Raw genomic sequence first — 23,825 nt, forward strand, 5'->3', positions numbered from 1 at the left:
TTAACACTAATGATTTTGGTTTAAAATTCACTGGCACTATTCACAGATCACATATTTCCTTCTTGGATATCGCCCTCTCTATTATTGATAACACTATAGTCACCTCTACATATCAGAAAGAGGTTGACTGTAAGAGCTTCCTAAACTACCGAAGTTGTCACTATCATCTTTGGTTCCGAAATATACCAAAAGTCAATACTTCAGAGTTAGGCGTAACTGTTCGGATTTAGAACAATTTAAGATGCAAGCACTGGAACTCACTGAGTCATTTAGTATACAAGGGTATCCTGAGAATATTCTGAAAACTGCTTTTGATGCAGCTCGTAATCGTGATAGAGATTCTCTACTTTGTAGATGTACTAAGAATGCAAAGAAGTGATCTCCACCTGAATATGATCTGAAATTGATTACCAAGTTCAATTCTTTTTAAAATTAACTTAAAGATGCTATAAATAAGAAGAATTATCCAATTCTAAAAACAGATAATGTGTTATCTACAGTTCTAGAAGATGTACCAACTATTATTTTTTTAAAAAGCTATGAATCTGCAGAAATTTCTAGCCTCTAGTGATTTTAGATCTAAAGAAACATCAGTTTCTAAATCTGATACTTGGCTAGATAGAGTTACAAATAAGAAGGGTAACTATAAATGCGGCAAGTTTGGGTGCATCACATGTGTGTTCATGTTAGATAAAAGCACTCAGTTCAAATCAGGCTCTCTGGGTTCCTCATTTGACATTATTAGTAGGATTAACTGTCGTACTACCTTTGCGAATGTGGCGTCCAATATGTTGGGAGGACGACATGCATGTTACACACACGGTTCCTTGAACATAGGAGAAAATGTACTAAAGGGACTGAACACACACAGTCTTTCCCAACATGTTAAATTGAAACATGGGGGTAATGTTGATGTGTTCAGGCTTCAGGGCATTGAGCACATCAAAGAGACCCCCAGAGGTGGTGATCGCTTTAATTTGCTTTGTAAGCGTGAAGCTTTTTGGATTTTTTCCTTGGGCTCTCTCTTTCCAAATGGTCTGAATGACTGCATTGAAATGAACAACATTTAAGTTATCTGTATCTATTCATTATTATATCCTGGGAATGGTTTTTGTCATCCAAACAAACAGACTAAAAATGGATTTTATAATTATTTGATATATATTTACCATCAAACTATTGATCCCTTGATATTTATGTTACCATTAAAGTAATTACATTAATGTTAAAACATGCTGGTATTGAACCTGGGTACTGTTGGTTGAGGGGTTTTTTTTGCTTCATAAGCCCATTAGGCTATTTGAGCCACTTGGGTTTACATTGGAACATTTTTAGGTTTCATCTATCTAATTTTTAAGCTGAAGTTTTTTTCTCATAATGATATGTTGAAGATTGTATGAATAATTGTATATATTTAGGTATATTTTTGTTATAAGAACTACCATAGTCCTCATTTCTATGTTGCTAAAATAATGATGTGATAATTAAAATTATATTATTAATTGAGTCCTAAGCTGGAATTGCGCCTGGGTCTCATTGGTTAGTACTGTGTGGCACAAGCCCGCTAGGCTATTTGAGCCTTATTGATTTTCATGGTAATTTCTCTTGATCTTATCTACTCATGTTCGCAACGATGTTTCTGGTAGGATGATTAATTATCTATTATTAAGATTGTCTATTATGGTTTTTTAACTTGACTGATATATGACTGTGATTGTTTAAGTCTATAGATGACTGTTTTTCTGATGCTTATCTATAGATGTTTACACACATACATATATATATATATATATATATATATATATATATATTTGAGTTTATCCTATACACATGTGTGCTTCTAATTAAACTAATCAGCAAAAGCTAATGATTGGTTGTTGACCACATAGAATATTCTATCTGGTCTGCACATAGTTTACCTTCTGATGAAACTGTTGTATTGGGAAAACGGAGAAACGCGTTAAGGACCTTAAACAGGAATTCTAATAGTACCTGCTGCTCCTGCTATTGATTGAGACCCTATGGATTAAAACACGGATGCTTAATATCCCAGCGTGTGTGGCTTTCTCCCTCCCTACGATTTTAGCTTCACAAGTGTTGCTCCAACTAGACGCTGTCTAGTACTACTACAGGTGTGTAGCCTGATTCCACCTAGCGAGGAGCATAATACACTGTGGAATTCCTTTATTGCTGCTAAATTCAGCTAGATGCTGTTCCAGCATTACCTTGTTGGACAAATTATTCTAACATACAGAGATTCTAAAGCAGTGAGGATGTCGCCTACCGCTGCCACTCTGTGACTGTGTCATCTGCGCTAGTGGTGAGCTGATTTCTTAACGGAGGAGGTTGAGATTTATGCCTGTTTCCACATGTATGGTTGCTTTCAAGTGACTACTACGATTGGATTTCTCTTCAATAATCATCATACTGTGGTCCTATTTAGCGGAGCTAAATAAGCAGAATAATATTTTGTCATTGGAATTTCTGATTGCCGATATACTAAATTTTTTAAGCATTAAATATTTCTATATATGTATGTATATGCTTGTATAAATTGTATGTGTTATTTAGAACATAAATGTTGAACTAAATATATTAAATAATTAGTTTTAAGCACTCTCTATGTGCCTTTATTGGTTTTTTAGTTATGTTCAATACTGAGTATTTCCAGAAATACTTTTGGGAGCTGCTAATTAGGATAAATCTTCGGTTCATTTTTAATATTATTGTGCCTGATCTAGATTTTTAGAATCTTTTGGTGAATCAATAGGTTATTATTTAGTTTACTCAAGTGAATTGAATATTTATTTATTTTCTGGGGACACACAGTGCTTCCTTTTAGTAGCATATTACAACAAATATTGTTTTAGCATATTACATAGGGAAAACAGGAACGCTATAGGAAATATGAACTTAACCAATGTTTTGTCATTGTCAATCTTTGTATAGTGCTACCCCACAAATAACCCCTATAATACAGCAACTGCTAACATGTATGGGATTGGCAAATATGTATATAGCCTGTTTAAAAAATCTGGACACTTAACTTCACAGTCCATATACGGCAATGAAATTATTGGTTTACTATAGTATCTTCCAGGATCAATTGTGGATTTACTTATTATATGCATTGTTTGTTATATTACCTGCAACATAATAGGGTCGGATAATTTCCTCATTTTTGGCCAATCCCATTCCTTTATTTGTTCTCCCTCCTTATCAGTTACTACCCCGCCAACTTGATTGTAGTGTAGTATGAAAACATTGCTGCAAAACCAATAAGATCAGTCTGTAAACATTAACAAATACACTGAAACAGATTAATTGATTTGTGTGAAGGCCAATGGGTGTATTATGTTATTTCACCAACAAATTGGGATGTGTTGCACTTTCTACAGCATGGAGCAGGAAATGATGAGGTAAGAGAGGATACTGAATCAAAATATCAACATTCTGCACAAAATGGTGGACTAACATAGAATTTAATATAATAATAAACTGATGAAACAATGTAATTCTTCATTCATGACTAGCTGTATTCACATTTGTAACTAAAACCATATACAGGCCCTATACAGGCTCTAGTACTGACCTATCAGGAAGATAAATGCTGCCATGGCCAAACGGAGTGAACGTGCCCAGGACAGTCTGTTCTGGGGAGAAGATGTTGGTGTATAAGCCTCCACATGACAGGCCGGAATAGCTTTGGCACACAGCCAGATATCCAGATGGATAGATGCATTGTAAGTTAAGGGAAGTTTTGCTACTATATATAATAAGTTACTATATGATAGTGATGTATGTCTGGCAGTACAGTGCCTCTGTATATGTAAGAATCAATGTTCCACTGTGTCATATATATTTTTTCGCTGCCACTGTGTGTGACAGTTATCAATATGACAAATGGCAGCATATCTATCGTACTGTACTTGTCTCATTAAATTGTTGCTTATGTTACCAGTTATACATTCTGTAGCTTGCATAAGCGAAACTAAACATTTAATAATGGGTGGTCCCAGTTACAACCCCTCACCAGAACTTATGTCACCTTCAGTGTTGCAAAATGAAATTTTTTCTTTAGCGGTAGTGTATGCGCACGCCTACGGTGTGGCCAAAAAATAGGTGTGTCTAACACGTCACAAGGGGTGTAGTCATTTGAAATGGGGGCATGTCATCATGACACTCCACCCTCTCCACAATAGTGCCCCCAACTCACATTACGCCACACAGTAGTACCCATTATTCACATTATGCCACATAACTCCACACAGTAGTGCCCACATTGCCACACAGTAATGCCCATTATTCACATTATGCCACACTGTAGGGCCATTAAGTAGCCGTTTATGGGGGCAGCCATTTTCTGTTAGCCCCTGCTAATAAAGATCTCTCCTGGCTGACAGCCACGGGGTTACAGCAGCACAGAATGGCCGGGGAGCAGGCCAATGGGCAGTGGAGGCTAATGGGTGGTCCGGTGCACCCCCAGACCACCTCTTAGTTTCACCTATGGTAGCTTGGTATGTTCTCTCTCCATTTCACTAATTTCTTAAAACAATTCTTGTCAACAAACTGTCCCGGCACATCAGCATATATACGATATTCACTGCAAGAGGATATTAAACCATTGCGGAGCCATCAATGAGGGCATAATGGAGTTTCCGTAGAGAAGGAATGTCTCTCTTGATCTCGGGAATACGTGGTTTTCCATTCATTAACGCAAATATAGGAGGTTTACTATTCTTCTTTTGCTTTATTAGATTATCTTTTTTAGTGCTGTCGTAGTGCCGGAGAATAACTGGCTTGCAGAATCCTCTCTCATTTAACATCGAAAACTGCTTGTTTCTGTAAAAAGAAATGTTTCATATAAAAATTGTCTGATTCTTGGCAACAAAAAAGACAAACAAGTGCAAGACTACTGTGCCTCAGGTAAGTATAGATCAGCATCCAAAGCTGTAAGAGATAGCTTATACTAAACATATGAGGAACATATAAGGAAGCTGAGGTTTCTGAAGTATGTTCACCATATCCACTCTGTACAAGATGTGTCCACATACACCTAGGGGCAAAGTCCATGGTGGGCTAAACAGGCCTATTTGCTGCAATTATAGAATAGGGGGTAAATTTACTAAAGTGAGAGTTTTTAGAAGTGAGAGTTTTAGAAGAGATGTTGCCCATAGCAACCAATCAGATTCTACTTAACATTTAACTAGCAGCTTCTAGAAGATAATAGCTAGAATCTGATTGGTTGCTATGGGCAACATCTCTTCTAAAAGTCACTTCTAAAAACTTTCACTTTAGTAAATTTACCCCCTATTCTCAAATTGCAGCAAATAGGCCTGTGTAGCCTGCCATGGACTTTGCGAGTTAGCTTCACCAAAACTCTAATCCTAAGCAGAGGTGTATCTAGAGGAGGGGGTCGAGCAGGGTGCGTGCCCTGGACGCTGTCGGAGGCGGCGCCGGGAGGCAGGGGGCGTCGCTGGCCGCTGTCCAGGACAGTGGTTTTAAATCAGTGTAGTGCGGACCGCACTACACCAGTAACAAACACATCGCCGCTGGCGCCGAGTAGTACACTCGTACTACCCAGCGGCGGTGTGTTTGTTTTAGCAGCCAATGAGAGTCAGACAGACTCTCATTGGCTGCTGCACCCAGGGCCGGAGCTCACTCATGAGCTCCGCCTTCCGGCTCCCGCAGTGGGTGAAGGGAGAGACTTCCTAGTGCCAAGCTGGAGGACGGAGGAGCGGATGGTGGCGGGCGCAGGAGCGGGGATTCAGGTAAGTGGTTTTGTTTTGTGAGTCTTTGTATTATATATGTAAGGGCACTGCATAAGGGGCGGCCACTACTGGGGGCACTGCATAGGGGGGACCACTACTGGGACTCTGCATGGGGGGCCACTACTAGGGGCACTGCATAGGGGGGACCACTACTGGGGCACTGTATAGGGGGCATTACTACTGGGGGCACTGCAAAGGGGCCCCCACTACCGGGAGGATGCTGCATAGGGGGGACTAATACTGGTGCACTGTATAAGGGGTACTACTGGGGGCACTGCATAAGGGGCACTGCATAGGGGGGACCACTGTATAAGGGGCACTGCATAAGAGTGCACTACTGGGGGCACTGTTTAAGGGTGCACTACTGGGGGCACTGTATAAGAGGCACTACTGGGAGCACTGCATAAGAGGCACTGCTACTGGGGTCATTGCATTAGGGGCACTACTACAGTGGGCATTGCAAGAGGGGCACTACTACTGGGGGCATTAAGGTGCATATGGAATGGAAAGGAATGTTCCCAGAGTGACGAGAAACAATGATGTGTCATGTTGACACGCCGCCATTTCCATGTGACCACACCCCTTTTGGAATATAGCCACACCCACTTTTTCGCTGAGCGCCTCGGGCGTGCACACATACTTATGGGGGGGGGGGGTCCATTTTTAAACTTGCCCTGGGCTCCAAATACTCTAATTAAGCCAATTGTTGCGTTCTGCAATAGGGTACTCGATTGTACCAATGGTTTTGCAGTCTTGCTAAACATTACGGATGTGTGTAAGGGAAAATGGGTGTCCTTATTTAGTGCTGCGAGGGCATAGTGATCGCAATAGATTTGCATACTACTGCAATTGAACTGCGTGCGTAATCGCAGCCGCGAATGCAATAGCGATCCGTAGTGAATCAGGCCCTATGTGCATACTAAGGGCCTTATTCAGCATGCACATAAGATTCCTGATTATCGGGAATCTGCGCATGCACAGGACCTGTACTGCATGATCGCACACAGCCCCTGCTATGCCTTTGCCTGATTGACAGGTGAAGGCATTTTGGGGTGGTGCGGGGGGAGGAACGGCATTCCCAGAAACAGGGGCAAGCGCATGTGCAGAACTATGGCCGCGATGGTGATCCCAGCCTGCAATGTTGGCCACAGTGCTGGGATCACAAATGCAGCATGAGGTGTCAGACACCTCCTGTTGCATTTGTATATTTGCAAGGATGGAATTGCAAACCTGCTTGTGTGCGGCATTGTTATTCTGTCCTCTACTGAATCAGCCCCTAAGACACAAATATGTGGAAAAAGTAGTAAAATTGAGGAAAAAGTGCACAGCACGAGAATCGTGTCAGGCATCTAGCACCATATGCTCAAAAAGGATAGATATGAGGACACATCTGTATGTGAGTGGAAAACAATCTCTGTACCAAACAAGCTCTAAGCCAGGTCATGCCTGTATTAGCACAAGTTGTGTGATGCAACCTTACATGTTGAATGTAACTGATCGTTCACCACATCGACCCATCGATCGGGAGTACTCACTATATGATCCGAAAAATATAACGCTCCAATCCGCATCAGAATGATGTATTGTACAATAATCTAATAGTGTGTATCCAGCTTTAGTGCTTTCAGGTTTTTATACCAAGTTACCTACTGCACTATCCAAATCAACAGTAGTGTCTATGGGCCTGATTCAGAGGTGGATGCAGTATCGATTCTTTCGCAACTGGCCGATATTTTGTCTATTGCGCATGCGTCTAAGCTGCACTGTGCATGTGCCGCAATGATCTGGCAACAGCGGTCGCTGTTTGGATTTAGACGCAGTTTGATTGACAACCAGCGGCTATTTTGAGGTGGTAACTGGGAATTACCTCCACCAGTTGAAGCTCAGCAGTTGGGTGATGCAACAATACAATGACCCAAATCACATAAGTAAACCAATAATACCCCTTTTAGACATACCGAGAATGCAGGGAATTTCACCTGCCTCAGCAGGGGCATATCTTCCTATTGGCCTGGATGGCCCTTGCCAGGGGCGCCAGCCGAGGGGGGATCGCTGTTTCAGCCCGACGTCACTAGTACATGATCTCCTATCTCCTCTGCTCTTAGCAGTGTTCTCCATTCATTGTTATTATGTATTAGCCTTCTTATATGTCCCTTTATATCAGAAACATTTAAAATTAGGGAGAGTAATTTTTTTTATTTTTATCCCTAATATATTTCAGCCCTCACAATACCCAACACATACCAATCACCACTCACTAATTCCAATATGTCAACTGTGCAGGAAAAGAGTGCAAGCACCACATCAATCACATTGAATATATGTAAATTATGTTACCCATAATGCATTTTGTTTTTGATTCAAAGTTTTTAAGCTGTTCCTGTGTTTTTTTTTGCATAAATAAAGTTATATATAGTGGTTTGCAATGGTGTAAGTTCTATAAAAGATATATATATTTCAAAGAGAAATAAAAATCATACTCTCCCTATTTCTTCACATGTGTGAATTAAACTACTCCCAGTGTGTGTGTGTTTTTTTTAGTAGAAGCAGTCATTGGAGGGGGGCGCCAATCCCTTAGTATGCCAGGGGCGCTCAGACCCCTAGATACATCCCTGTGCCTCAGCCAAATTCCTGGGTTGCTGCATATGTCTGAAAGGTACCTACTCAGGAACACGTTCCCGGGTAGCCAACCCTTCAATTGACCAGGGAATTTCCCGGGACTTAAGTCCCAGGAAATTACCCTGCTTATGTCTGAATGGTGCTACCCAGGAATTTACTACTCCCGGGCTGCACCAGGAATCTTTTACATTGAGTTGGCAGCGCAGAGTGTCCTATAGGACGCTCAGCGCTGCTGTTTTGTGTTGGCAGCGGTGACGTTCAGCGCTGCTGCTTTGAGTTGGCAGCGCAGAGCGTCCTATAGGACCCTCAGTGATGCTGCTCACCAACCCTCGCGCCGGAAGCTGGGGACACCCGCCGGTGGGTCTCAGTCACAGCGGGCCGCCCGCACTCCCGCTGGACCTGACCACCAGATTTAAATAATTTAATAATAATAAAATAAAATGGTGGTAGTGATTGGCCGGCTGCCTGCTGCATGATGATGACATCATCAGCGGCAGCCGGAGAGGGGGATAGGCTAGGAAGGGCAGAGGAGAGGAAGGTAATATTAAAAACTAAAAAACCCTGCTCTTGTCTGAAAGGGGTCTACCTGGGAATTTCCTGGGTAGACGCTGTAGTGTGAAAGGGGGGTCTCTACCAAATACCCAGGAATTTGCACAGGAGAAATTCCCGAGTCTGAGCAGGAAATTTCCCGGGTCATATGTCTGAAAGGGGTATCAGTGAACAGCTTCAGTAGAAGAAACTTTGGCTTCCTGAGTGGACCAGTCATAGTCCTGACCTCAGCCGGGCTGAGATGCTGTGGTATGACCTGAAGAAAGAAGTTCACAATTGACATCCCAGGAATATGGCTTAACGTAAACAGTTTTGTAAGAAGGAATTGTCCTAAATTTCTCCTGACTGGTTGAGGTTATTACTGTCAAAGGAAGTTCAACCAGTTATTAAATCCAAGGGTTCATATACTTTTTTCCACCCTGCACTGTGAATGTTTACATGGTGCAGTAAATAGATACATTAAAACGTATGATTGCTAGTGTGTTATTAGTTTAAGCAAACTTTGTTTCTCTAGTCTTGTGACTAATGCTGGTTACTGTTGCATAGTGCATCTGTATGTGTGTACAGAAGATGTGTCTATGAACGACGTTGTTTACAGACATATCGCAAAGGCCCTGCAGCACAGCCAATGCTGATATATCTTGCAGACACATTGGCACAAAGGGTTGACAACATTCTTCTTGTCACTGTATATGGCCAATATACATATAGTTACAGAATCTCTACAATACTAGTAACATAAGGCTTGATTCAGGAGGTGAACGCAAATTGGGTCTGTACTGCGTTTTTGGTCGCAGTAGACATGAGAAAATATGCAGATGCCACAGGAGTCATCTTTTGTACAGAGATGCCCACGGGCTGCTTCTCAGATCCGCCACTCGCATCATCAAACCCCTGGGCAATCCTATGGTTGCTCAGAGGTCCATTGCAACTGATATGTCAGGGACAGAAGCACTGCATCTGAATACGCTGTCAATGGCTGTTACATGTCCCCAAATTGGACGTGACACGTCTGTGTTTTTCGCCACTCCCAGTTACCTCCCCAAAACAGTCACTGGCTGTCAATCATTCTGCGTCTAAATCCAAACAGCGATGGTTGTCACAAGACCATTGCGGCACACGCTCAGTGCAGCTCAGACACATGTGCAGTAGACAAAACATCGGAATCAAAACTGCATCCACCTCTGAATCAGGCCCATAGACACTAGTGTTAATATGAATAGTGCCGTAGGTAACTTGGTATAAATACCTCAAATCACTAAAACTGGGTACATACTATTAGATTACTGTGTAATATATCTCGGAACATTATATCTAATGGATCAGTTATTGTGTACGCCTGATTTGATTGGCTAATTATGCTGGTGGGAAGTCCTCACAATTCAATCACACCCTACCCTGCTACATAGACGGTGTGGGTGCTGCACCGCTCTCACTGTTTGACATCAGAGTATTACAAAGGGGGAAATACTTTGCATTTAAACCCACTGGTCTACAGTGCCAAGATACGTTTATAAAAAAGTATAGCCCATACATTTGTATTTGCGCAAGTTGTAGTCTCTCCAGGGCCCAGGCAATTAATCCTTTCCACTCCATATCTTCAGATTTAGAATCATTTGTCTGAAAAATCCATCCTTAGATCAAAAACATGAATGATAATAAGCCAGTTTTAAAGAGTTACCAAGAGAAGTGAAATCTATCCTAGTCACAATCAGGAAGTGAAGGCAAATATGCTAATTACATTTGTACTGTAAAGAATGCTTCAATTCCATATACATTAACTCAAATGTTATCATGAAAACTATGGACACAAAATAAGTGCTGAAACGCCAAGCAGAGGGCCTGGTTCAGAGGTACACAATGCTGGCGGAGTGTAGCGATTATTTGCTACTGCGCATGTGCGACAAATTCAGAAATCCCAATAGAGGAGTGTTCCACTGATTGCTGGCATTAGAAACTGCTGGGCAACACCATGGGCGCTCCCTGGTTGTAGCCTGAAGTAAATGTAATCAAAGGCTATCTCATGGGAGTGTTGTGTCTATGCAACCAGCTGCATTGTCAGATGTAGTGCTGCAGCCACAAAGGCCATGTTTAGCCAGTGCTGAGAAGGAGACACTGCACTTGCCATAGACTGGTGCAAGTGTCAATGGTGAACCAGTGATCCACTGATGGTGCTTTGTTTAGAACCACTGGTATAATTATTACACCATCTACAGGCAATGAAAGGGGTTGGGTATGAAATCCCGGCTGTCGGGATGCCGCTGTTCAGAATACCGACAGCGGCATCCCGACAGCCAGAATTCCGCCACCCACAGGAAGTAACGTAAGTATTTTTCTAACCCCTACCCTAACCACCCTCCCTGGTGCCTAATCCTAACCTCTTCCCCTAGTGCCTATACCTAACCTCCCCCTCCCAGCATCCTAAACCTAAGGGGGGGTCATCCTGGAGCCCCCATACCCAGCAGGAGCTACAGAGGGCCGGAACTGGAGATGGAACCAGTTCCGCCTCCTCCGGCCCACCTAACCCCAGCACCGCAGGGAGGCTCCATTTGCTGGGTGCCCGCTGAGATTTTGTTAGCAGGGGGCACCCGGCTCCCTCCTCACAGCGCCGGAGGCTGGAACTCACAACTGAGCTCCGGCTTCCGGCTCCTGCAGTGTGCAGTGCACTATGGGAGAGATGTCATGACGTCTTTCCCATAGTTCCAAGGAGAAGCCAGCTGGACGGATGCGGAACTTAAGGTAAGTATTTTTTTTTTTTTTTGTGTAAGCAGCTTCACTACAGGGGGCATTGCTACAGGGGGCACTACTACAGGGGTATTACTATTGGGGGCACTACCACAGGGGGTACTACTACTGGTGGCATGACTACTGGTGGCATTGCATAGGGGGCACTGCATAATGGGCACCACTCCTGGGGGCACTACATAAAAGCCACCACTACTTTGGGTTCTGCATAAGGGGCACTACCACTGTGGGCACTGCCACTACTAGGGGCACTGCATAAAGGGCACCACTACTGGGGCACTGCATAAGGGGCACTACCACTACTGGGGGCACTACTACTGGGGGCATTGCATAAGGGGTACTACTGCTGTGGGCACTGTGTGTATTAGTGGCACTACTACTGTGGGCATTGTGTATAAGGGCTACTACTGTGGGCATTGTGTAAAGGGGTACTGCTGTGTGTTATATCATGAATAAGGGGCACTACTAGCGGTGTAATGTTGATAAGAATGCGCAACTGGTGAGTAATATCTCATGTTGGTACCTATATGTGTTTTTGTTTTCCTGTGGGTGTATATTGTGTTTTGTTCATGTGGAGCCCATGGGCCCCATTTCACAATGAGACATAACCTCTTTAGAACTCACTAAAGGAGTTATGTCCTCCTTTCAGTATTTAACAAACAGCTTTAAGCTTAGCTCATCGCTGTTTGTCATTGTACCGCTTAAGAGCGATTCGATCCCCATTGCGCATACCCCCCATTTCGACCATATTTAATAGGGGCCCCCACGTGTTTGTTGCCCAGGGGCCACAGACCTTAATCTGGCCCTGCCCCAGGTCTTGGCTTGATGTGGAAGGGTCAGCCCGAGTTGTGTGTCAAACTCAGGACCGCCCCTGGATACAATGCAGTCCGAAGGGGGGGATTTGGGTTCAATTTAAAAGCTTCAGATTGGCTGTGGATGCAGAAGTACACCTCAAAGGAGTGACACACAGAGCAAACATGGGTCCAGTGTGAATGGGGACGACCCAGGAATAACCCGAGTCAAAGGTGCAGGGTGAAAGGACCTGGGTGGGACTCAGGATTTTGGTCCAAAAGTGGAATGACTTAGTGCAGGGTGCCTTCAAATTCATCATCTTAACCTCTCTCTCATACTCAAGAATGCTCTGGTCTCTCCCACTCTTAGGAAATTTCCCTTGACCCCTCCATTACTTACCGTCGTGATGCCAGCGGTTTTGGATGCCGGCGCCATGATTCTGACAGGTGTTGGGATTCCTGCGCCGGCATTCTAAGTTCTAAGCGCCGGCAACCCGACTGTTGGGATATTGACAGTATCCGCTGTCGTAAATAGAGGGTCCGCAGCAGATATCTGCTACAGAACCTTCTTCTTACATTTGGGTTATACTTAGTATTTGTGTGTATCCCCAGGAAACTGTTATTTTCAGGGAATTGGCTGCAAATATTTAATGTTAAATAGGCCCTTGTTAACCATTCACATAAATAAGGGCCTGATTCAGAGATGGACTCAATACCATAGTAGTAAAAGGCGTCTTGTGTAAATAGACGCCTCCTACATGCCTGTGTGATTCTCTGCTGCGTGCAAAGATACAGCATTGGATCACTTTTGTGAACATTGGTCTTCTGAGTAACCCTCAGGTTTCTCAGGCTGGTTAGGTTGTGCAGGGTTCCAGGGCCAGTTCAGGGTTTAGAGATCTCCATGGTTGAGCACAGGTGACTTAATTAGTACTTCAGTCAATTTGATTTAACCACCTGTTCTCAACCATGGATATCTCTAAAACCTGAACTGTTGGGGAGCCTTGAGGACCACATTTGGGTACCTCTGCCTTAACCTGCTTACCCAATATCATCACGGACATTTAAGGTACATTGGATGCAGCTTTTATATTGCTTAATTAGTAGGCTACTATTAAAAATCCATGTTTGATTGAAGCCTACCTCTATCCTCACATACACTGGACGACATTGAGAAACTGATAGTAACTGGTAGATGGGCTGCAACGCTCTGTGGAGCTAAACAAAAGGAGAAAAAAAAAAACATTTAATTAGAGTCATACAAATAATTACTATTTACATTACAAAAGACATGACAAACTATAATTAAACTTTTTATAAGTATTGATCCCATAAAACTAACTTGCCATAGAAGTTTTTCAGCCCATACTCACATTTGTTTCCTGTTGGCCTAGTTTGTGCAGGTTCTTGCCCCGATTTTTCTTTGCTGCTCTCAAGCAATGTGTTATTAACCTTATTTTTATTATTCTTTGTAGTGTCTACAAGAGTGGCAACGCCTGCTCCTGGTGCTTTGTAGTCACTTTCCTCAGGGCCCATACTGGTGTCTGTCATCTTCCTTGTAGCCAGTGACTGGCAGTGTGTTCTACTGTACACTGCACCTTCAATGAGCTCTTGCCAGCTGTAATTTAGCACATTCACCACACCCTGAGGGAAAATGATCTCAAACTGTGAGAAGAGTTGCAATAGCTTTCCAAGTTCATACAGTAATGTTGGAGCAACATATTTATAGTCTTCAAATGGGTTCAAGAATTGTTCGTCATCAGTGACGAGCTGTGCGAGCTTCTGGTGACCGTTTTCAACACCGCTCTTTACAAAACTAGAGCTGCTGATCTCTGGTAGAACTGCATATTTGTCTTTACACGGCCTGTCATCTTTAGGTGATATCACTTGCTTCTTCTCTGATTGGGCAAAAACCCCTTTCTTATTTTTGTTGTTTAGTCTAATAATAAAGAAAGGAAATAACATTATATACCCATTTCATAACTTTAATATACAATTAATTACACACACACACACACACACACACACATACACACACGCACACACACACACACACACACACACACACACACACACACACACACACACACACACATATATATATAAATCCAGCATATATATGTCAAAATAACCCTGCCCAGCACACACCCATTGCCCATTGAGTAGGCGCCCGCCATGGATTTCTATGAGCCCTGTGTCTTTTACCCCTTATAGTTGGCTGCTCTGACGTCCTTCTCCCACCAACCCCAGTTCCCCTCTTGGATAAAGTTAGGGTGCACATCAGTCTCTGCTGCCAGCCCACAGCCAGTCTTGGAGGTTGTGTACCAGAATGGTGTGAAATATATATGGAACAACAGTTTCATTTTCACCTTTACTACAACACACATATAGGGCCTGATTCTGAGTCGCACGCAGATGTGGCCGCACCTTTGTCTTTGCCGCGGCCACGTCAGCATCTTTATGCTAATGCCACGCACAATTTACTGTGGTTACCCCCAGGAACAACCACTTATATCCACACTCCCTGCATCCACATTTGTAACAATCGGGTCACAAGCACAGTGCGACCCGGACACCTGAGCAGTACTTACTGTGTGCAGATCAGCGTCAGGCCCGTACAGAGCACTGGTGAGCATATTATTGCTGAACATGTATTCCCCCTTTCACCAGTTTTATATAATGACTAAAGTTTCTGTAAAATATCATTGTACATAATATTCATAAACCTAGTCTACAGCAGAGCAAATATATCATCCATTTGTATGATGTAAAACAGAAGTGAACAAAAGGTATATTTAGCATGCTGTTATAGAAAACACTCTCTCTTACCCATTAATGAAATTTGCAAGACGCGGATTAATGTTCATGTACTTCATATCAGAGGGTAATTCTTCAGGCGCTTTCTTTGTTCGCTTAACTGTATTTATTTTCAACTGAATTCAAGGATAAATATTTACGTTCACTCATAATTTACACCTTCGACTCAATACTCCAATATTTAATATCACATTTCAGAATAATCTTAAAAAAAGTGTGTTTAGATGTTACCATCATCAATGCTAAGTCTCCCAGATAGCCATGGAGGATATTCTTGGGGTAAATTTACTAAACTGAGAGTTTTTAGAAGGGGAGATGTTGCCCATAGCAACTAATCAGATTCTATCTATTATCTTCTAGAAGTTGCTAGTTAAGTGTTAAGTAGAATCTGATTGGTTGCTATGGGAAACATTTCCACTTCTAAAAACTCTCACTTTAGTAAATAAACCCCTGTAACCCCATTTAACTAGGACCATCTTTACCTTTTGTTTCAGGTCATTGTATGTCATTTATTTGTGTTTCAATAGGCTCATTGCACAGGAGAACTGATTCAGAAATGTATGTTATTACTGTACAATAATATGCTAATGCCACATTCGGGCATTAGTTATTGCTTGAACAGCAGGTTGGTCAATCAACTTCATCAGATACAGAAAAAAGGGCCTTATTCAGAGGTGGACGTAATTCCGATATTATCACAGTTGTCAGTTGCTTCGCATTCGCGATATTGATACATTTGGCAGCATCCCCCATAGAAACCTATGGGGGAGGCGGCTGCCGGCGGCAATGGAGGGATCGCTGCAGGTATCGGAGATAGCTGCTGCGGTGCCTCCTTCATACATCCAGGGGATATTTAGTATTTGAGGTAAACCCCCGAAAACAGATGTTTTCGGTGAATTTACCTCAAATTCACTTTGATAAATGGGCCCCACAGTCAGCTACTGCTTATAGAAACAACAACAACAACTGCACTGATCAGAGAAGCATGCCATGTACCTGATCGTGGAAGTACAAGGGTCCTGTTCTCAGCATCATGGATGACATTAGTTCTATAGCACAATAGGAAACATGTAAACAGTGAATATTTTATAGAAAGATGCTTTTATCATACAACAAATTATACGTCTCTGAATTGTGTATTATTAATGTTTCTTAGGTAAATGTATTATTCTAAGTTCAGGAAAGCAGATGACAGAATTATTCTGTAGATGTGTCTATCAGTCACCAACATATGAATGTACTGTACATGCCATACACAGGGTCATTTACACCATTTCCTTACTTTGAATGTGTAGGTTACATTGTTGCCTTAATTTTATGTCCCAGGCTATGGAATATCTATACACTGTATAAACTAATATGAAGTGAAATAAGAAACACAATGAAAGCCTTAACAATAATAATAATAATAATAATAATAATAATAATAATAATCATCCTTATCCAATAAATATGCATGAATTTAATTTAGAATCAAGGCTGGATTTGTATATCTTCATCTATATGCTGTGCCATATAACTTCTCACATACTAAAAAAAAAAAAAAAAAAAAAAGCATATTTTATTACCTCTCTGCCTCGTCTGTCTGCTATTACCCAGTCTTGTTTTATCACTGTTTTGTGCAAAATTACAAAGCACAATGGAATCTGCTGCGATTATAGAAGTAAATGTTTATCAATAAAATATTCTCTCTTGTTCATAGAAGGCCATATAATAGATCAATATGCTAGGAATACAAACATTGGTATATATTTTTTATTATTAAATATATTTTTTGCTGATACAATATATCAGTCTTATCAAACTCGCAGCCTGCAACGCCCTGTAGTGTGGCCCGAGTTATCAACACACATCCAGTTGTCACAATATATGTCCAGAGACTTGTCATTCTGGGACAGGTGGTGTCCTGATATCTTAGCCCTGAAGCTCAAAGCGATCCTAGAGAGGTGGTGGAACTCATCTCCCCTGCTCCCCATCTCCGTCCTCACTTTAGGCGGACCTACTCTGAGATGGTGCCTTGCCACGTTTAGAGGCGCAAATAGGGTTGATGGCGCCCACAGCAAATAACGTTCGGGGGGAGGCACATTTTGACTGTTTGCACTGGGAGCAATATCATCTAGAAACTGCCCTGGTTGTATGTCACACATTTAGGCAACAGATCCCAGCAGGCGCATACTCCCATTTTCTTTTATAACTTCAGCTTCTTGGTTACCTGAAAAAGCTGGACAAACTCATGTTAGGTACATCTCTGCATTTACCTTGACAATACTTTTGAATAGGTTTTGCAAAAGAGACTGGCCCAAAAAGAGTTACCATATTATTCATGTTATTCATAAAGACCTAATTCTCCTAGCTATTCCCAAAACTAAGAAGTCATCTTCTATTATATGGCATTCTATGAACAAGAGAGAATATTTTATTGATCGCCTGTACACACTTGCCGATGGACAGATATGTCTGCAGACATATCTGTTCATTGGCTGTGCAGCACAGCCAATGCGATATGTCTGTGAACGACATCGTTCACAGACATATCGTTTGTACACACTGGCCAACGGGGGCACGATATATTGGCCGATCAATTGATCGCCCAATATATCGGCCAGTGTGTACCCAGCATAAGAGTGAACACGTACCATGTGCATAAAACTATGACCGCTTATCTAATGTCCTTTGTGAAGACCCTCATAAGGTCACTGACATCAGTAGTGTTTTTCACAGTTTTAATAGCAATCCATAAACATAAAAATAGACAAACATAGTGTAACAGAGTTTACAATTTCAGAGCTTCAATATTGCAAATGAATGTCCGTACATTAGAGATAGTAAAAAACAGCTTATCTGAGAATCAGCATACAGTACTGGGTATTTTACTGTATGCTGATTCTAAGATAAGCTGTTTTTTACTATCTCTAATGTACTGGCATTCATTTGCAATATTGACACAGCCTCTCCGAGTCAAAGTCCCAGTCCTGTCTCTGACAGGTATCTCACAGGCTCCAGCCTACTCACGTTCAGGCTCCTGGCCTGCTTCCAGTCTCACACTCTGGGCCTGATTCAGAGCCGCTCGTAAGTGGCCGCTCATTCGCTCCGAGCGATGTTCGCACATCTGCGCATGCGTATGGGTCATAATGCGCATGCACCAACCAGTCAGTGCGGTCGGAAATCGTGTGTTCGCAAATTTCAGTGACAGGATGAGGCATTTGTGGGTGGTAAGAGGGGCAGGTGCTTGAAAACGGGGAGTGGAGATCCGAACGCAGGCGTGCCAAACGGTAAAAACGGGCGTTTTAAGGGTGTGCATAATTAACAAAGCAGCGTCAATGACCACGTCACTTGGTTGTCTTTTAGCCTGAACTGTTCGCATGATTGCGGTAGGAAAATCCACACATACGGGACTACTAGTTTTTATTGTGCAACAGCAATAATCAATAAACAAAAAATAAATCCTAACCCACCTGGGCTCTAACTAGACAGTAAATTCCCTCACTAACCGAACACTAAATAAGCTCACGTCCACAGTACCTTCTGGATTGAAGCAAACAGTGTCTCAGAGCAAGCTAGTCTGCGGGCCTGCTCTCCCAGGTATGAGACACTGCATGAAAACTCTTTCAGCTATATCCCTAATTAGCCTGCTCACAGGGTGAAAGGCCTAACACCTGAAACGGCCCTGTGGATGAAGCCCTCCCTTCTCTCTCACATCCACATCCCCAGGACCCATTCTCCGGCTTTTACCAAAAGCCGATACTCAGATCTGTTTGTAAAACAGACTCTTCCTGGGGGTTAAAACACATATTACAGGAATCTGGGACACAAATACACGCCATCCCTAACTCCAGTGCTTCTATCACAGGTGGTAGCCGAAACTGCTCTCCTACAGGTACACCAGAGATTCGATCCATGTCCAACTACCCCCTACAAAGTAATACGCGGCCACTAACAAAAGACCCATTATCCGCTACAAGAGCTACACCACCAGGCTGCTGCAGAGACGGGAGCCGATCGCGACTTCAGTGCTGTTACATGCACTTTACCTCCACGCCGCACAAGCCACACAGAGATGGGAGTCACCCGTGTTAGCGGTGCTATACAACATCAAGCCATTCTCCTATGCCGTGTCCAAGCCACCTCACAGGTACAGCACTAGGTACAGGCTGTCAGTGACAGATACTGACAAGACCCCGTCTACTGGTGTACACACATACGGGACTACTAGCAGCTGAGGAGCTGAAGTAACACAGACTGTACTTTGGGCTGTATGAGACGGCAGGATTGTTACACATTGGTTGGTTCTGGCCAATATAACTGACTACATTATCTTATAGTGACGGGCCAATTCTTCTATTCTTCTACATCTAACATCTAAGGGAGAGCTGGTTTTTAAGATGCAAATGCTATATGTTTGTTAGAGAGAATCTCCAGGGAATCACCATCTAGATACCAATTGCAACAGTATCAGCCATGTGGATACAATTATACCACAATCTGGAATTAGTTACTGGTAACAGTAACATTTGACTTTTATATTGCTAAGATACAGCTGCTGCATATTGGAATTATTATTCCCATTTAATAATACATATAGAGAGTCTGATCAACTCGTTACTTTTTTTTCATGTATTTGGAATACTATATGCTCATAATGTGACTCTGATTATTTGTCAGACAAGAAATTATAAGATATATGCAATTGTTTTAGTTTATTTTTTTTATGATTTATGTTTTTGTTTTATTGTTTAATATTGAATACATTTTTATATATTTAACTTGGTTTGTGTTAAACTAATGTCCCAACATAAGTATTTGAGTGCAGAATATATTTGTTTTTGTTTTTTACCCCCAAAAATGACAACTAATTATGGACTAATTAAGTTAATTGTAAATTTCGAATTGCCTAATTGGTCATTAGGGGGGTCCAAGGGGTTCAGCACAGTGTCCCGACATTTTAACCTTAAAATAAAGATTTTCCTTTCCATCTCTCACCTTGCAAATTCAGTCTGACTGATCAGTGCGAGTTGCTAATTGGATTGCAAAATATTAAGGTTTGGGTTGCCTCGCGCTCTCTTATACCCCTTTTACTCCAGAGCTTAAACCCGGGTTATTGCAGGGTTAACCCAGACAGCTCCTTGGTGTAAAAGGGGTGAGGGTTGGATCGCCGGGTCGAGTGACCCGGCAATCCAACCCAGGTAAATAGCAGGGTTTTACACGGGAGTAACCCTTGTAAAACCCTGCTGTGTGTACGGCGCACTCCGGGTCTTGATGACCTGCAGTGCGTTGCAAGCCGGCCAATTGGTCCGGCTTCAGTGGCTCTTGGAGATGACGTCATCTCCAAGTGTCCACTTTCGCGCCGGAAAAGCCAGGTCAATGCAGACCCGACTGCGGTGTGAGCGGCGCCGACTTGGGAATATCCCGAGTCAGTGCCGGCTAAATTCCGGGTCTGATCCGGATAGGAAACCTGTTCCAACTCCGGGTCAGACCCGGAATTTTAATGGAAAAGGGTATTCTTAAGATGGTGTTTGGGCAGCAAATTTGTCAGAAAAGGTTACCCAATCCCTTTAGAAAGTCATATAATATTGATATATAACAAAGTGCGCCTATCAGTCAGAAAGTATCAGGGGAAAGTATGTTCCTCACAGTAATTAACAAATTGATATATGATTGCAAAATGAATTCGCTATGTGATTTCACAGAGAAAATAGCAACTCGCACCTCGCACCTAATAGGCTTGATCCATATGTGTCATTACCAGTTTATATTCATGCTTGCTCTTGCAGTGCAGTTTTTGCACATTCCTTGCTCCAATTCAGTGTGTTCAAAGCATGTCATGGTGCATAAAACTTTCATACATTTCTGACACTCCAGTCTTTCGTCTTATTTTCTCATTTACTTCTTTACTCTCTGTCTTCCCATAGGTCAATGAAATCAGCAGCGAAGGGTGTGAGTTGCCGTTGCCATAGCAGGAAAACGCCAGCAACTGCACCGCATCTCACCTCCCTCGTGTCCCACTCCCAGACCGAATTCACTCATAGCCCTATGGGGCTGCAAACAGTTTTGAACAAGTTCAGGCTGCCATAAAGCGCTAACTCGCGCCGTGACAAGACTTGCGGCTAATTGGATTGACCCCATAAAATACATCTGGTTGAGTCTAACTATTTGATGTAATTTCTTCCATTCCATCTTATGATGGCCATTTTTATGTATTTTATGTTTGTGCTTATTATTGTTATCTCTTTTGTTTATTATGGACCTCTGCATTTACATATTGCCTCTCATCTATTGAATAAAATTCCATAAAAAGAAGGTTCATACATCTCTATGGCATTGCATTGTGTATATACACACTAGGGGTTAACAAGATTGTTCAGCTTCATATTTTCTATTAACTTCAATTAACTTACCATTATACTGTAACCAATGAGGGAGTCCCAATATTCCTTGTTACCACAGTACCCACAGCCCAAGGCCCTGAGAAGAGCCCCAGCCCTTTTTAGTGCAGGGCTGGTAATCTCTAGAAGGGGGCACAGCTCTTTTCTGTGACACCCAGTGCTATATATAGAAGTATGGGAATGGGATAAATATATAGGTCGCCTAATGATCACAAAATATCACCAATAAAAGATACTGAAAATCAACATTACATATATTGATATGAATCACTTGAGCTCCTTTCTGTGTAAAACAATTAGGGGCCTATATATATATATATATATATATATATATATATATATACCAATTAATATTTGTGGGAATATAACCCGAAAACACCAGTTTTCGTGAGGAGACCCACAAAAATTAAAGTATCCCCCAAATATATCCACGGGGGACCGTGGCAGATATATAAAAGCTATCTGCCACAATCTCTCGTTTTTGACTGTAAGGCTACACTCCGCAGTTAGCAGACTGTACATGGGCAGTTCAGCAGCCCCCTGGAAACTAGACGTAAACTTATCACATTACTTTTACACATTGTAGGGACGAGCTCCTATCCCTGGATGAGTTCAATGATACATCCGGGCAGTACTAAATTTCTGATTGCCGCAAATAGCAGCGATAAGACTATATAATTATCAGATTAAAAACCTGATACTTAATAAATGGGCCCCTTAGTGTGCTCCTAAGTAATTTGATACTATAAATGTAATATTTACTCCTGCCCTGTCCAGCTGGGACTGGTACCACAATGGAAATTAAACACCATGCTGCTGGGAAACCGGTACAACCTGTCTAGTTTCTCTGTTTTTCATTTTAAAAAGGAGACACACCCGTTTCCACCCTATTTTATTGGAAAGTGGCACAATCTATGTAGCCAAAGCTGGACTTCATTATAGCATGGGAACCCAATGCTTATTGTCCCCTGTTGTGGTGTGGATCATCCGAAATTGCTAGCACTGGGGCTGTTAGAGGAAATTGAGAGGGAAGGTAGTGGTGGTGGTTCTGTACTGTTTGCGTTCTGAATGCTTTCACAAATGTGAATGTATCCAGCAAATCTCAACCACAGGTGAGTAAAATCCTTTAACCACTTAACTGGCATGATCGCATGGGATGCGAATGCAGCAGCTGGGCTTTCTTGACACAGTCACACCCCATGTGACCATGCTGTAGTCTGCATCCATCCCCCAGCTGCTCTAGCCCCCTGGCAGTGATGTAACAGTCTATGGGCCTTTTATGGGCCTTATTCAGAGTTGTACGCTATGCCGATATTTACACAGTTGGCCGATGTTATTATTACAGAACATACGTTCAAGTCACCTGGTGCTCTGCAATGCCGCTCGCAGAGAGGATTTAAGGCGCGTATCCACTACACGAGAAATATGAGCGATTGAACGATTACAACATCGTTAAATCGTTTATTCATCGTGCAGTAAATATACCGGCAACAACCAGTGATGCGCGCTCCCGCTGGTCTGCATTTGTCATTGCCTGAACATTCAGGACAACCTGTCGATATCAACAGGTTGTGCATGTTCGGGGATGAGGGAGGGTACCTGCACTGAGTGACATATCATTCAGTGTGGGCACATTATCCACTGCACAGGATGATGAACCGTTACAATGTTGTCGTTCCACACTCATGTAGTGGATACACACCTTTAGATTGATTGACAGGGACAGTTTGTGGGTAGTAACAGGTGGTAATGGAGGCTAGTTAGAAAAACGTGGGTGTGTCGCAACCGTTTTATAAGAATGTCGGACCAGTGACTGCGTCTTTGTGCACAGTTTCACTTGTGTCGGCATCTGCAGGACAATAAGCATACTCGGGACTGCTATAATCATCTGATCTGCAACCAATGATGCATCTTTGTACGCAGATGCTTCGACATTTTACACAGATGCTTGATTTTGCAAATCTGCATGTGGGCGTCTCAATACATCTCCTGGCAGCTGCGACATTGCATATTTTCACATAGCAGCTGCGTATAAGGATGCAGCAGCGGCGGAATTAGCGTACCAAACCCCCAACACTGTTCAAAGTGTAACCAGTACTTTTGTGTATGGCGAGTTGCAGTAGGTTAGGTCTTAAGGCAAGGTGTGTGACCTA

At 42.5% G+C, this 23,825-nt stretch overlaps 1 protein-coding gene across 1 annotated transcript; it reads right to left on the reverse strand.

Moving 5' to 3' along the window:
* Positions 1–4,616: 4,616 nt before the first annotated feature.
* On the reverse strand, positions 4,617–16,333 carry LOC148538398 (uncharacterized). Its single transcript, XM_088453834.1, has 6 exons — positions 16,286–16,333; positions 15,302–15,405; positions 13,846–14,411; positions 13,616–13,690; positions 10,474–10,573; positions 4,617–4,842 (listed from the first exon to the last, which is right to left on the reverse strand). Exons 1-6 carry the CDS (start codon positions 16,331–16,333, stop codon positions 4,617–4,619), a joined length of 1,119 nt encoding a protein of 372 aa, XP_088309960.1.
* Positions 16,334–23,825: the final 7,492 nt, after the last annotated feature.

The sequence above is a fragment of the Taudactylus pleione genome, unplaced genomic scaffold, assembly GCF_031769625.1.
Source record: "Taudactylus pleione unplaced genomic scaffold, aTauple2 ptg000040l, whole genome shotgun sequence".
NCBI classification, from domain to species: Eukaryota; Metazoa; Chordata; class Amphibia; order Anura; family Myobatrachidae; genus Taudactylus; species Taudactylus pleione.

What these genes read in the sequence shown, in the direction of transcription:
- LOC148538398 (XM_088453834.1), bottom strand. Translation starts at nt 16,333, where the DNA reads ATGTCATCCATGATGCTGAGAACAGGACCCTTGTACTTCCACGATCAG. An exon ending in CCTTGTACTTCCACGATCAG is followed by an intron (nt 15,406 to 16,285) that starts GTACATGGCATG and finishes CCTTGAATTCAG; the next exon opens with TTGAAAATAAATACAGTTAA. An exon ending in TAGGCCAACAGGAAACAAAT is followed by an intron (nt 13,691 to 13,845) that starts GTGAGTATGGGC and finishes CCTTTTGTTTAG; the next exon opens with CTCCACAGAGCGTTGCAGCC.